The 16,354-nt window shown below is 41.4% G+C and overlaps 1 protein-coding gene across 9 annotated transcripts in view; it reads left to right on the top strand.

The window, feature by feature from the left end:
* bol (boule) overlaps window positions 1-16,354 on the top strand; it is a 36,777-nt gene that overhangs the window by 9,934 nt on the left and 10,489 nt on the right. For 4 of the 9 annotated variants that reach the window (NM_001274685.2, NM_001300063.1, NM_079265.4 and 1 more), the window contains 3 exons: window positions 10,985-11,426; window positions 11,685-11,838; window positions 16,281-16,340. In NM_001274685.2, coding sequence (NP_001261614.1) covers window positions 11,305-11,426; window positions 11,685-11,838; window positions 16,281-16,340 — 336 coding nt within the window. In that variant the 5' untranslated portion in view covers window positions 10,985-11,304. 9 annotated transcript variants of the gene reach the window in all.

Below are 16,354 nucleotides of genomic sequence, written 5' to 3'. Positions count from 1 at the left end.
TTTTTCCTTGACTTCCCCATTCCCTTACTGCTCTTACTTCATATACCTACTGTCCCTTTATAATCTCCTTCTTTCCTGCCCCTTTTCCCTTTTTGTGCCACCTTCAAAAAAAAAAAAAAATAGTCACAACCATATCAACGAATCTCTCTCGCTCGTTTTCTACCCCCAACTATAACATTCGCCTCCTTCCCCACATTTTCCTCGTATGTTGCCTTTTTCGCACACGTTGCGTATACGTAATGGCCATAAACAACAACAACAACAACAAAAACAGGAGCAGCAGCAGCCGCAATAGCAATAGCAGAAAACTCGCATAGCTACAACCCTTTGCCCACATTTCCAAGCCCACACCATAGCTCCCTCACAATATTCCCATTCAAATGTGAGGGCAGAGAAAGCTAGAGAATTTGTTTATTCAAATTTTTCCTGGTTGGCCTTTTTAACTGCCATTTGATGAGTGGCTAAACGATATACCAAACAACACCAGCCACCCAAATACAAAAAAAAAGTAAAATACCAGTAAACCCAGATCTAAATCCCCAAATGGTATTTGCCTTGCAGTAGCCCAGCTGAAAAACGAGAGCATCAAATAATCGAAAAGTGATAAAAACCTAATTATTATGCAAAATTATTGTTGAAATTCATAAAGCGCAAACGTTCCGCAACAAAAGTGGTGCTAATTTTTATCTTTAAAGATCCCAATTGTTAAGTTTGAACAACGGCGAAAAGCAAAAGCAATCCAGCCAATAAGTGAATCAAAGTCAAAAACGTGAAAAATCACATCGAGCGGAAAGTTTTAAACTTGATTTTTATTTCGTCTGCCTGCTGCAAACGAGGCAAGGAAAACAGAAAAGAGGTAAAATATATATGTGCAATGTATTTTTAGTTGCATTCTGTGATGAAATGCTCGGGAATCAAAAAGTCGCATAAAGAACTGTGAAAAATGCCAACCGTTTCGAAATAACCCACGCGACGGATTTACTCGCGAGCATCTCAAGACAAATCTAATAAGTTTTTGGGAGCGCGGGGAAAAGCGGGAAAGCGGGAAATGTGACAGGGAAAACAGAAAACCGAACCAATGAAAAGTGTCGCCTGGGGATACAGATTTTCCCTCAGACATTTAGCTTAGAGGGTGCCCCAACCATTTCGATTGATTTGTTTCCTAGCGGAAAAACATTTCAATTAAGTATGTTAAAGGAATTTCTTGCAACATTTAATCTGGGTAACATTTTATTTGTTTGGGAATTCAATATTTAATTCAATCTTGAACTTGAGGAAATTTGTTTAACGTTTGAAATTCACTAACAAATGGATAAAAGTTAATTAAAACCCATAAAACCACATGTACAATGTAATTGAGCGATGATCTTTAGATAGATATATTTATATTTACAACATTTCTGTTCCATTCCAGATCATTAATAAATTAAAAATGCAAATATATTCAACACTTCTGCTATATCAATTTTAATACTTAGGCTTTCCGCTGTGTAGATTTTAAATAAGATACCATGCCAGGCGACATTTTCCGAATAGCAAGCAGCTTCATTATCCTAGGGTTTTTTCGGGGTGTATCATTCCGTGATCCAGCTTTTCCAGCTTTCAATGCCGTAATTCTTATTTTGGCAGTCCGCCTGCCTTTTCGGCTTACATAAATATAAATAAGTATTCCCCACGGCTGTCATGCTGACGCTGGGCTTTATACCAACATCCTCCCAGTTCTCCGAGTATTGCCCAGTTCCCTGTCTGGGACACCCTGTACATAAATCTAAAATTATAATGCGCTCCGCTCTTCAATATTCATTTTCACCCGAGCCCCGTCACCGTCTCCTTAGCTCTTTTTCTGTCGCCTAGGCCACAAGTGAATCCTCCGCCTTGTTACTCGAGAGATTTTTCTTTATAAGCGGCGACAACACACACACACACACTCACACACCAACACACTCGCACATGCACGCGAATGCCAAAAGAGCTAAAGTACTTTTGCCTATATAACATAGTATGTTTTCATTTAATTTTCTCGCTAAAGATACAAAAATGGCGAAAAGTCTTTTGCTCTGCTGCCATCATTGTCGACAGCTGTTCGCGGGCGAAGAAAGGGGGCGGCGACACGCCCATTTTTGACGGCGGCTGCCGTTGGCAATAAAAATATATAATATGCCCGCCAGGCGCTCAGTTATCGAAACGATTCGCTGGATTATAGCCAGCTACAGCTGGTAAACTAAACTTGGTGCTTGGCAGTCTGCGATGAAGAAAGTCGTAAACGAAGTCAAAGTTCAAGACTAAAAAGAAGAGGCAAAAAGGGGGGGCCTTTATACATGTACATATACATGTGGCAGTGGTGGGTTAAGGCCATAAAGAAAATCTGTGTCAAAAGGAAACAAGGCGAAGAAATGCCTTTAAGCTTTGACTTTTCACAAATCAAACTAATCCCCCCGCTATGCGTGAAGCGAGCTTTTTTTTTGCCTACACAATGGAAAAACCATCACCAGTTTTCCGACATTGAGTTCTTTGAGATCGTATCTTTATAGTTATGTGTAGATATTGTGTTTCCAATACATACATATGGTGTGTATCTAATGAAGGATTAGATCATATGGCATTTCAATGTATATATAAAACCATAGTTCATAGTACTTTGCTTTCTCTGTACTGCTACGATTTTAGGGTTTACGTTTTTCGTGAACAGTTTGGGTTCGATGCGTGTTAGCCCAGATGCAAAATGGTCACCAAACGGTAACCAAACTTGCACTCTACCGTGGCGCTGACCATTTGGACCGCAACGCAGGCAGACCCATAACCGCAAAATCGGAATACAGACCTAGAGAGCACTACGGATTCAGTCAGATGCCGATATATTAGATGTACACATACATACACATGCAGATGCAGATACAAAGCTAGGGGCAGACGTATAGAGCTACAGCTACAGATACAGATACAGCTACACCATTTGGACACACCCACCTGAATAATCTATATGCTAAGAGGGCCGAGGCCCCATGTCAGCATGTGTGGGTCAACTGCGTGCGGCTTTTATGGCCGCCATTCGTTGGGGGATTTGAAAAGTGTGGCCATAAATAGAACCGGACTGTGTGCTGCACGCACTGCTTTGCTTTGCTCTGCTCTGCTCTGCTCCCAATTCCTACTGCTCTCCACATCGGCGGGTCTCGAACGGAGCAATTATTTTAGCTTTTTTTGCATATGCTTCGGGGTTCGAACCCACTGGAGCTGCATTGAAGCGAGTCGTGGCTCGGTTCTCTTCCCATTCATTCATTCATTCAGCTAACGAGCTGATTCTGTCTTTTTACAACTATTCCGTTTCCACGCTTCATTCATGCATTCGAACAAAAAGTTAATATTAGTTATCTGCATATTTTCACGGTTCTCAAATCGTTTGCACTGCCCACCAGCGGATGCACACACCAAGACGCAGATAGCGAGATTCAGATACAAATTCAGATACAGATGCATAATGCATATGGAAATTGAGTTTGCGCCACCTGACAAAAGTTTCCACTCGACTAATGTGAGAACTTTTCGTTCAGCTGCAAAGTAATTTGACATCGCATCGATAGACAAAGTTTCGATTCTTAACTGCTTGTGGTGCGTAAATTAAGTTTGTTAAAAATAATGCATAGTTTAATATTTACCTATCACGCACGTATGTTTATCGCCTAAGCAATTTATAAATACTCATTCAAAGCATCTTATCGTGTATGGAAAAACAATTTTATATCTTAAGTGATACGTTTATCGAACGATTTCGGATCCATTAAATAGTAATAATTTCGGTAGCTCTGGGGAATTTTAAGTGGACAGCAAAAGTGATTAACAAAGATTTGTTTACTCAACATTTCATTCATTGAATTGCTTTCCCGTTCTCAAAAGGCTAATTGGGTGTTTCGTTTATTTTGTTTACAACTTGATGATATTAGGCAGCTGCTAATCGAGTAAATTTCTCGCTGCTCGAAATGATGATTGTTATTCCCCAGTTGAAACTTTCATGGCTTTGTCGCCATCTCTCAATGTAGTTAAGAGTTGGCAACTTGAAATATTTCATTAACTTGAACGCAGGAAACGCACACATTTGTGTGTGGGCGCAAATGCAAATGGTTGTAGGTATGTTGTGCATATCTCGGATATTTAGAAATTCCCTTATCTTAGTTGCATTTCATGTGCGAATCTCATTTGCATAACTTTTGATAAGTTAGTATTTTTCATTTAATTTAGAACCCTTAACTGGGTCGGCAAACGTAGCTTAAGTGCAATGAATTTAAGGCGCAATTCGGGCCAAAAACGTTGCCAAAAAGAATTGAGCAAAAAGAACGCCGCTGCTCAAAACAATACAAAAAATGTTGGTCGCACATTTTTCGAGCAGCGAGACAGCTGCGGATGCAGATACATTCGCGTACTTTCGGATGCAGGTACATAGTATTCGCATGCATATGCATATGGATGAAAGTTCTCAAACGAAATGATTGAAGTGTGTCAAAAACTAACAAAAAGCAGAAGCCTGAAGGTGCACTGCCTTTGAGAATGACGTGCTTAGCTGCGCTTTTTCACTTTTACACACAAATACAGTCGTGTAGATAAGCGAATGCACTCGCAAAAATTGCTTTTAAATTAATCGTATACTACTTGATTGATAAGTTCTTACATTCAATTAAATGAGTTGCTTTAACAGTGGAGAAGAGCTATAAACGCAGTTTACTTATTTAAAACACTGCTAAATAGAAAACATTTTAAAATTGCTTATTTTTCCGAGTGCGGGTCTTTATAGCTATCGCCATCTCTTTCGGTCGAGCCATTGTCTGCATTTTCGCATTTTAATTTCATGCTTTTGGCCTAGGAAACGATGGCAACAAAGGAGGCAGCAGCAGTGGCACATTCAGCTGCGTCTACAGAAATAGTTAGCAGCGTCTTCATGCCCCAACTATTTATACACACATACACATACAATCTACACACACACACAATCAGTTAAAGCCCGCCCAAAAACCCCCCGATTTTGTAAACCCACCCGTCTTTTGAGTCACACTTTTACGTCATTTCTTTTCACTTTTTCCTCATCGGTGGCCGCCTTTGGCTTTTACATTTCCTTTGGCTTTTCTTTTGCTTTTTGTGTGATTGCATTTTTATGGCTGTCTCCACTTGGAAAATGCCGAATTTGCATATTTATATTTCGGCAGTTCCACCTGCTTCTTTGGTAAATTGCGTATACGCCCCCCATTGGCTGGTTCAAAAATTGTTTTTTAATGACTTAATTTGCCGTAGCATTTAATGGATGGCTTCGCATCAGCTTTCGTCCTTCGTCCTTCGTCCTTCACTTGCGTCTGTATCAAATTCCGCTTAAATCCTTTGTCAGCATAGACAATAATCCGAACTGGGAGGGCATCAGCCATCGCTCATACGCAGCGTTGTCGGTCTCCCGCAGCTGAAGTGGCAATAAATCATCCGACCGAAACTTTTTCCACACCACACAAAAACACACATATACATACGTGCATACGTACATACGTACATATAGATTAAAGGACGAGGGCATGAGATTTTGTGTATATATTTGCTTGAAATTAATTCCAACAGACTTTAAGTTACTGCGACTCGGGGCAAATATTGGACAAGGGCCAGAAATAAAACTAACACAAATACAAGAAGTTGGACACTGGCGAAGCACAGCACAAGCACAAGCACAAAAGTTTCATTGTTTCAAACAAGTTTTTGGCTTTGCAAATATATCTGGTATATATATAGTACATATAGGTCTGTGTTTACAGCAAGGGGGGATATATGTTACGGACATATGTGTGAGTGGATTTACTGACACAGTGGCAATTTGTGCTCGCGCTTTTGTAGTTTGGCGTTTCCCTTTTGCTGCTGCTGCTGCTGCTTCTGCTGCTTTGGTTGCTCCTTCAGCTTCTGACGAGGATTATGGATTTTTTCTGTGCCACATATACATTGGAATCGGGGTGTGGGTGGCATAACGCTGATGTGTGGGATGGATACCCTGATGGCAGGCCATCAATTTAGCTGCTGAGGCCGCCGAGCCTGCAATGATGACGATGGCGCGATGATGATGATGATGATGAACATGATGATGTTTGTCTGTTGGTTTGTCTGGCCCTTCGTCTTCTCCTCTGCCCATTATCAAAGCCCAAGCCCATGCCCATCAACATCACCATACCCGTGCTCTCCTACATCCCGGTGTGCTACAATTTCCTTTCACTTGACTGACACCCAAAAGCTTCGTCCTCGCTCGCCGCACTCAAGGATTGTATAACATGTAGGCGAAAGAGGCAGCCAGCAGTTTTTCCTTCTTTTATTTTTTCTTCTTATTTTTCCCAGGTGAGGGGTGGTGCGCGGGGTGCACTTCCACTTCCGGCGCACTGTCAGTCAGTGCATCCTTGGCTGTGCATGTGTGTGTGTGTTTGTGTGTGTTTGAGCCTGTTTTGCGCTTTCTCGCTTTCCACTTGACTTGGCTCCTCTGACTCTTGCTCTTTCGCTGCCTTCTCAAAGTTTTAGCACCGCAACTTCAATTGACCTTTGCTTTCCCCACAGCCCACAGACGAACCCACCCACTGACCCCTTTCTCCTCTTCAGTTCATCTTCACCCACTGACTTTCTTTCGTTTTAAGTTATTCACCAACACGTACGCTTTAACGTCATCGTCATGCCTCAGCCATCAACATGATTTCCTCGCCCGCTTTTCCCGCCCGCTCCTAATTTCCACCATCCAACCTTCTCCTCCTCCTCCCATTGGCTTATCCCTACCACGTCGGCAGTTATGGCCTCTTAAACTCTTTGAGCCTGAGCTGGCTAATTGTCCTTATGTGACTTGGATACGCTTATCTGGCCAACTGAGGATACGGGAGTCGTCTGCCCTGCTCGTCGGCACCTGGCGAGTTAAAGGATTTATCCTGCATCCTTGTTTTGAACTACCACTTGGTGTACTGCAAAAAATGTTGCGCAAACTAGTAAACGTTATTTTTACCGTATATAAAGATACAAGAATACATTTACTTGTAAATAAATGATAATTTATATTTTAAATGCTTGTGACCAGTTTACTGAAATCGTGATGCACATTTAGGTCTTATGAAATGAAAATTTATGCTATATAATGAGAACCTACACAGCAAGGAGCTGCAGCACTTGCAATCGATATCCTTTCGCTTTTCCCTGTGTACGCTCCCATATTTTGTGCAGCATACTGCCAGGCGCATTTCGTCCTGTTTCGCAAAGGTTTGGGCTCTGCGCTTTCGTTGTGTCAGCGTTTATCGCTCGCCTTGGGGTCTGCTCTTTATTGTTTTTGGCAAGGACGCTTGCTTATACACACAGATACATACGCACACACGCGAAGGGATGCAGGTGTGCAACTATAATGCGATACAGTAGAGGAGCATGGTAGGGACGAAACTCGGTTTGTTCTTATCTTTTTTCGGCGTATGGTTCTCCGGTGTCTGTCCCATTTGGGCAGTTTAGGTTTAAAATACTACCAACGCCTTTGGAGTCCTTTTCCCGCTCGCCTTCCTTCCGGTTTCGGTTGCTGTTACGGTTTTTAACACTCACCTCGCCCTTTTCCTTTAATTTCCTTCCCTTTTCCTTTGGGTTTTTCGCCACGTTTTTCTTGCCACAGTTGTGTGTTGGCTTCATTTCCCCTTTTTTTTTTTTTTGCTTGCTACTTGCTTCGTATCTGTGCCAAGTGAAGCGCGCCCACGTTGCCATTTTATAGGTCAAACTCGCACTCTCTTCAGCAACTGCTCTGCTTTACGTCGACTCGACTTTCCCACTGCCGCGCCCACTTTTTTTCACTCTCGCCCACCGCCCACTTTGCTGCCCGGCCAACTGCTATACTGGCTACGCAGTCTGGTTATTCAATAGTTTGGCGCTCACTAATTGCATTGCCCTAATTGCCCAAGTTACGCTTGAAATGTGCCAAAAACGGACATAAAAACGAACCGAAAATTTCAACCAGCTAGCAAAATGTTTTTTTAATCCCTGCCATATCAAATATTGAACTGCAGATTGTTAACGAATTGGGAATTATTTCGCGATTTACGTTGTTGCAAATTAAATCATCCTTGTGCATTCCCCATTATTATGGGTTGTATTGTTATTCATCTTGTTTTGCATTGAAAATAACTATGAATTTCTTTTAACTAATTAATTTTCAGCATAAATATACTCAAGCAGATCTGCAATACCATTTAACATTATTCCATAGTTCTGCGCTTCATTCTATAATCATTCTCCAGTGACATTTTCCCCATCTTTTCATAGCATAGATGTGGTTCTTTCAAAATTTCGTAATTAAACGCGATTTTTAAACCTCTGGGGACATAAAATTCTCTGGCTGTTATACTGTATATACCCCTCAACCCTTTTGTTCATATCATATCTCGTGTCATAATCGCTGAGCGTTCAACAGTCGTATCTCTGGCACAAACTCTTTTCCTCTTTTTGGTAATATAAAATTCTTTGACGGTTCCTGTTTCCATTGGCATTACTCGCGCAATTTTCGCACGTGGAATTTTGCAATATTGTTGAGCACGAGAACGAGCACCTCAACTGACTGACTGAGTGACTGACTGACTGACTGACTGAATGAATGCCTGACTAACTGACAGCTTCGTGGGTGGATGGGTGGTTGGATGAACGGATGCATAGATGTGGGTTGCGGGTGGGGGGGGGGATTGTGTGTGAGAGTTTTCAGCTGGCGGCTGCTGTTGATTAAATTCCATTGATATCGCCGTCGCTGTCATGCTGCGAACAGCAGTAGTAGCACCACTCCGGACCTGACTCCGTGATTTTCCGGCTGACCTCAGTCGCTGCTGTTGCCAGTGGTGTTGTTGTCGCTTTTCCGCAGTTGCCATGGCCGGCAGTAATGAAGATTTTAATAATTCAACTTCTGGCACTGCTCGGCATTTTCTCTTTGTCACCGTTTTACTATCCTGCCATCATCAATTCTGCTAATGCGCAGGAATAAAGTTCTCAAAAATAATTTCGTAATATTGTAAATAATTAAGAGCCGCCACATAAATCATCATGAGCAAACTGAGTCGCCCTGTGCCGACCATCTTTGGCTCATCATGAATCATGTCAGGGGCACTTAGCCATCGGCAAATCAGCTTTCGCCTCACCCACTTTATGCTGGCCACATCCGCTCGAGAAGCCAAGAAAAAATCTATATGGCAAAGCTTTTAGTTTTTCACAATTTTCTGTTGCCCAAAGCCAATATATGGTGTGTATTTATAAAATCGCCAGACAAAACAGACCGATATGTATTCTCCTATATTCCTGCGGACAACGTCATTTGATTTTGTTTTTCTCATTTCTAAAAATATGTGCTTTTCTCAATTTTGGAATTGTGACGCGTTTTAATGAGCGGAAGATATATATATGTTAGTTGGCTTTGCATTAATGCATATGTACGGATTTTGTTTTAATTGCGTCTAAGAGAATTTATTGCCATGATTTATACGAGCACTTATATTTCGCTTATTTATTTGTTTGAGATACGGAAAATGGGTTCGAAATAGAGCCATACAATCACATGTTGCCAACAACTTTCCCACACAGTCCATTAAATAGATATCTCCATACGTGCATCCGATTTTCTGTGCACATACATACATACAAATATCTTTAAATCGATCGGGAAGTCGGACGTACAATTGAAATGCCTGGCATAGCAGCACAACTTCAACGCGAACGCAAACAATTTTGACATTTTCATTGTTAATGAAAATTTAATTATGTTTTCATTGCTATGTGTTGTGTGTGTGCACCAATCGAAATCCGCCCGTACACAACTCCGATTGCCGGACAGTCGGGGGCCATCAGACCGCCGGACAGTTGTCAATTCTACGTGGCGGTGGATGGTGGGCGGTGTGCAGGGGGGGGGGGGGGCGGAGCGTTCAGTGATAAATGCCCGACGATAAGCGACCAGCACGGCGGGCAATGGAGCGCGTCGCCCATCATCGATGAGCCAGATACGGATACCACCACCACGGATTGAGATACAAGTGACGATATGGCCAGGGGATACCTACATGCGATATGGCCAATCGAGTCTGAATACTACTTGCATACGAATATGGGGCCAACAAACATGCGACGCCCAGAACATGCAAACATCATCTACAACAAGCAGTCACCGCCCCGCCCCCTCCCCACATCTACACACATCTCAATGAAATGTTTGACGAAGGCTGCGAATATGTATTCAACTCGAACTCAAATAAGTGCATGTAGAAGTTTCCTCGATCGGAATTATAATGTGCATCTGCAGCTCATAGCAACACGTATAATTTTCTAACTGCACAGCGAGAAAATTGTGGTCAGCTAATTGTTTGTGAAAGTGTGCTTCCTAACTAATCTAGTTGGCAAGGAAAAAAAAACTGTAATATCCTATCACGGATGGTCTTTTTAATCTACATAATCATAGTAAAATCAATAACAACTGCTGTATTATAATATGTGTATATTCCTATGTACACTTGCCTCTCGTGTGGCCCAAAAAAAAAAAAAAAATTGTTCAAACCGTGTTGTTGACAAGGCAAGTTTATTGTTGCTGCTGCGGCTGTGATGTTGCTGCTGCGGCTGCTGCTGCTGTTAAAATTAAACTCTCTGTGCTATTTAGTTGTCTCGCTGCCGCTTCTGAAGGTGAATTTATGGTGCACACATGGTGCCCGACGACTACTACCTCTAGTTTTCGCTGCCTGTGTATGGGTGCGTATCTGTGTGAGCAGCCTGCCTGCGCTGAGTTTTCCTCGTGTGACATATGTCGGCTGTGCCAGAAATAGATTCGTTTCGAAATGTAGGGGGCAATTCTTTACGTTATTCTTTTTTTTGTTCTTTTTCCGAGATTTAAATGTTCTCTTTTTCACTCGATTCGTTTTGCTAGCCATGTGGCTGATTATTTTAATGGTTTATTAATGAGCTCAACTAATTTTACGTTTGATTATTTGCCTTTTTTCAGCTAGAAGTACATCCAACGGTATACATGCGTGCTACAAGTAAATCAGTGAAAGACATCTCAATAGCCCCAGCCGTCGCATAACCGTCATCCAATCCGATCCGATCCGGTCCGATCCGATTCGATTTGAGCTGATCTAAAACAACAACCTCCGCCGTAACCAAAAAGGAAACAAATAGCAAAACACCGGAGCCGCTCGATCCAGCGAACGGCAGCGACAAGAAGTTTTTTTCGGCCAGCGCGCACCCCCAAACTCCAGAAACAGCCTCAAGATTCTGCCCTTCGGAGCACCCAACTTTCGTCTGGAGACGACACCCGCAGAGATGCACAAAATAGCAGCAGCGCCGCCTCCATCGGCAACGCCCGGCGGAGGACTGGAGACGCCCCTGGCGGCGCCAAAATACGGCACACTAATACCCAATCGCATCTTTGTGGGTGGCATCAGGTGAGATATGGTCTTTAAAGGGCTATCCTCCGATTCTCGGAAGCCTTACAAAGGCATGCTTTAGTTCAAGAAGGAAAATCTCTGAGAAATATTTCCAAGAATGTAAATCAAATTGCTAAGAGTTCAAGCCATACTTAATTACTAAACAATTGTGCTCAAATTGTGCACAAATGCTGAAAAAGCGATTTTCCATTGGTTCTTAAAACTTTAAATAACTTGTTAGTAGACGCAACTAATCCAGATCTTTCCTATTTTTAGCGGCGATACCACCGAGGCTGATCTAACCCGCGTCTTCAGCGCCTATGGCACGGTAAAGAGCACCAAAATCATCGTGGATCGAGCAGGTGTGAGCAAGGGCTACGGATTCGTCACCTTCGAGACGGAGCAGGAGGCGCAAAGACTGCAAGCGGATGTAAGTAGTACTCCATTGACCTGTTGCTAATGTCGCCTGTTGAACGTTTACCAAAAAAAGAAAAAAAAAAAGAAACAACAAATAGGAAATGCCAGTATTATAATTTCAATGAAGCCGAACAAACAAACTACGAACGATTTAACGAACGAAAACCAAACACTTCATATATACATATATATTATAGAGCTATTTCGATTGTCGCGTTTCGAAAAGGATATGTACGAAAATCACACACAACTTAAAAAATTGTGCTCCGATCTTTTAGGGCATTACCTGACCCATCACACACAAGTACTACTACTACTATGAGACGTCGGTTCCTCCTACTACTACCGATACCACTACTACTACTACTACTACTACCAACAACACTCCCCGCGGGGGGGTCCCCACATAAGAAATAACTCATATGATTGTCGCCACTGTGCGATATATGAGATATATGATGATCTTGATTGATGTACCGCCTTAGGTACGGACGGCACTTTGTTCTTTTATAAATTTCTTCTTATTGCGTTTTTGTTGAGTTTACGTTTCCGAGTTACGTTACATTTCCGTTGCGTTGCCATTCCGTTACGTTACATTCGATTCCGTTGCGTTCCTTATATCGTTTCATTGCCAGAAACCAAAAAAAAAAAAAAAAAATATTACACATTTTTACAATACCACTCACCCAGTTATATAACCCCACATTACCACCTTCCCAAAGCGTAGGCAGCCCTACATTTTCCTCCAATATAATTCTGTGATCCCACACACACACACACCAACACACACACGTATTCCAATCCTATTGATATAATACCGAAGTTTGCCCGTTAAGCTAAAACCAAAAACCAAAAACCAAAATCAAATGCAAATGCAAACAAATGTTGAGTTCGTTGCACCGTTTTTAATGCTCATTTTATGCAATCAATTAAACAATTAGCGAATTTTTGCTCTTTTGGCTCCGTTACACTGGAGCGCGGTCTCCATAGACTTTAATAGACTAGACTATAATATAGACAATACCTTAGTGCGTTGCCTTGTTGCCTTTGATTCTCGTTTGATATCCAAGTCTTGAGTTCCGTTTTGAGTTGTATTTTCGTGTAAAGTTGCATTGTTGGCACATCTTTTCCGTTTCTCGCCTAATTTGCTGATTACAAATCGATTGTGTATTGCACATTTTTTTCCAATTGCGGAATAATTAACGAACCAACAGCAGCAGCAGAGTAATAATAATAATAATAATAATAATCCAATTCCAATCCACCAGCAAAGTAAGTGCGCGGCGTAAAAGTTCCTAGGGAATAATATATATATCTATATATCTATCGAACCCATACTTAGCAGTCCAATCACCTGCTCCCCAGGGCAACCTACGCTCTTGCTTTCCTACACTGGAAGAAATACAGAGTAGGGAAAGGGAAATATCGAGCAATTATACAGAAAATATAAAATGTAACTTTCCAAATAACTTTTTCTTATATCTAAACCCATTAAAATGCATCTTTTGAACAACAACTTCTGATTTTTTTCCCATGTAGCTGTTGCCACTAGTTTCTTGACTCTATATAAAGTAAAGATCTGGGCTAGGTTCAACTAGCACCATAAAAAAAAGTTCAGCCTCCAGATGGCTCATTACAAAATGAACTTGTCTGCCATATTTTGTTTTGGCATACTAATTGATTATAATTATTGCATAAGCTGCCCCGCCAGGGTGAGTGATGCAACTTTTACCCATTTCTGGGTAAATTCCCATTTACCTTTTACCCTTTTCTGTGCGATACTGTGACGTTGCTACATACATAGTTAGTTATATACACTGTGCTGTTCGGAGGCTGAAGCTTCCGCCGTGCTCTGTGGCATATTAAGTGAAAAACTTTTGCCGCTCTCGTCATTAATATGCATTGTTGTCGTTCTGGTTGTTGTTCCACCTCTTGTTGCTGCTGCCACTGCTGCCCGAGACTGGGACACGAGTGTCCTTGTGAATGCAAAAGGGAGAGAGCAGAGAAAGCAGAAGGCATAATGCCCGCAGGCAGAACAAGGATAACAACGACCATACTCTATGCAAAAGGCAAAAGCTGAAACGGGCACACAGAGGAGGCAGCGTCAACAACAATAAAAACAAGTCCTGGCAACGTTTAACCAAGTTTTATAATTTACACACACACACACACCCACGCACATAGACGGTTACATGAACACCAGCACCACGCATCCCAGCGAGAGAGAAGACAACACACACATTACACTAATTAAATTTCATTTAGAAAAGTTTAGCATTTAGTTCGAGTTTTTTGTTCGACCACGAACTCATCAAAAGCCACACAGTGTTCAACAAAAAGGGCCAACCGGGACCACAATCCCGAAAAAACACATTCCCGACTAGAATTATACATACATATTATATCATATCAGTCCAACGAAACCAAAGCAGCCCACACTGCGTATACTAATTTTTGTGTATATGTTCTATGATGGCAAACTAATCATTGTCGTTACCTCATCCGTGCATAAATACGCAACACAAATACATACATATAGATTAGAGCAAAATTTGGGTCCGTAAAATGAACTCGAAACGCACATTTCGAATGTATGAGATTTGCCTACCTCAACTCCAGGAGATGATGAGTGGACTCTAGACTCTTCAATTTTAAATCATTTTAGAGTGGGGAGCATGGGACGGCACAGTTTTGTTGTCCTTTTTGTGGGCCGAAACAAAAGACCACACCGCCATCACCGCCGTAAAAGGCAGCCAGCAAAGGGATTCTTAATTAAATTCAGCCAAGACAAGAGGTGGTTAAGAATGGTTGGGTTGGGGGGGGTGGAGGAGGTGGGCCTCTTTTCAGAGCTCCCTTGCCATACGTTTCATCTTTAGTTTACTTTCTCAACTGTTGGCCCTTTGTTAGGGTCCTTATTCCTTTGCCGCTGGCCGAGGACGATGGCTCGAGGGCAGCCAACTCGAACATAAATGAAAAGAATGTTTGCCCAGCGGCGGTCAGAAAAGGATACGGCGGCTCAGGTTTTTCCGTGCCACATCTCGTCCCGCCTCGCTTTTCTTTTCATTTTCCACGTTATTTTTTAACGACAAAGTAGCAGGCATCTCCTTGGCCCGCAAACATTTGCTTAGGTTAATGGTTATTACCGCTGCCAAGAGGGGTCACCCACTCAAAACCGCCACTCCCCGGCCGACTCCATTTCAAGGAGTCTGGGCTTATCTCTTTGTGGCGTCGTGTCCTTTTCATGCATTTCATGCGCAAATCACAAGGGTATCAGCCGGGACTAATTGGCAATTAAAGATGAACTGGCTGCCAGACGGCCAGTCAGCCAAGTTAGCCCGCTTCCCATCTGGGTTAGTAGTTTTTTGCCGGAGGAAAAGGTATTAAATGTAAATTGGCTGATTTATTGGGTCGAGAGAAGCTAAATGCATTTTTAAAAATGGAATTTTTCGAACGAAAATGAACTTGTGGAAAAGTTCCTTATAAAAGGCTTTGTAAAAGAGGCTTACGAGATTTTAAACGAACGACCTTTCTCCGAAAAAAGATATGACTTTACTATTATTATATATAAATATCTACACTTTTAACTTGGTGTTGGTGTTACATTATTATTGGTTTAACAGTTTTATTGTTTGTTTTTGTATTAAATTGATTTATAATTATTATCATTGTTATTCAGTAGGAAACACGAGACGAGAGAAGAAACGAAACAATAAGCAAGCTTTATATTCCAAATTGAATTTTGTTCTTTTAACAATGCTTTTGTGCCTTTTCAGTTGTTATACTTTTTTAAATGAGTTCATTATTCTGGTTAATTAATTTTTATGTTTATGTTTGTTGATTAAAATAAACATGTTGTTGAATTTTGTGCCGCGAAAATTGAATATGAAAATTACGAAACAATGCGAGCAATAAGTTGGCGATTGAATTTGCTTTTGAAGCCAAATTTAAAACCACAGCAAAAACAGCGCAAATCTAGTTATGCAACATATGTACATGACATTTTGTAATAAACCTTACCTAATATAATCACACCACACACACAAGCACACACCGCAACACAACTACACCCCACCGTATAAACATTTACACCTATATACTTTATATATATATATATAACTTTGGTAATGGTATTTTGCCTTGGCACGTGTTTCTCTCTCTCTTAGCCATGGCCGTGCCATAAAAAGCAAAAAATGAACAGAAGATTTAAATAATAATCAAAAAAAAAAAAAAGACACAATATAAAACCAAAAGCGTTGCGCATTAATTTTTAACTATTTTTTGAGAATTTTTGATGCTGCTGCGTTCGATTTGAATTTGAATTTCTTCGTTCGGCTTGTGTGTTGATAATGCAATATTCTGATATTAATGCTCATCCATTTATGCTTTCTCCCTCTGTCTTTTTCTTCCAACTCTCTCACACTCTGGCCAAAAAACGATTAAAAAAAAAAAAAATAGGGTGAATGCGTGGTACTAAGAGATCGGAAGCTGAACATTGCACCGGCCATCAAAAAGCAGGTGAGTGCTTCCTG

This window comes from Drosophila melanogaster, chromosome 3L, assembly GCF_000001215.4.
Source record: "Drosophila melanogaster chromosome 3L".
In the NCBI taxonomy this organism is placed as follows: Eukaryota; Metazoa; Arthropoda; class Insecta; order Diptera; family Drosophilidae; genus Drosophila; species Drosophila melanogaster.
Note: the sequence above shows the minus strand (reverse complement) of the source record. Positions and strands in the feature narration are given on the sequence as shown.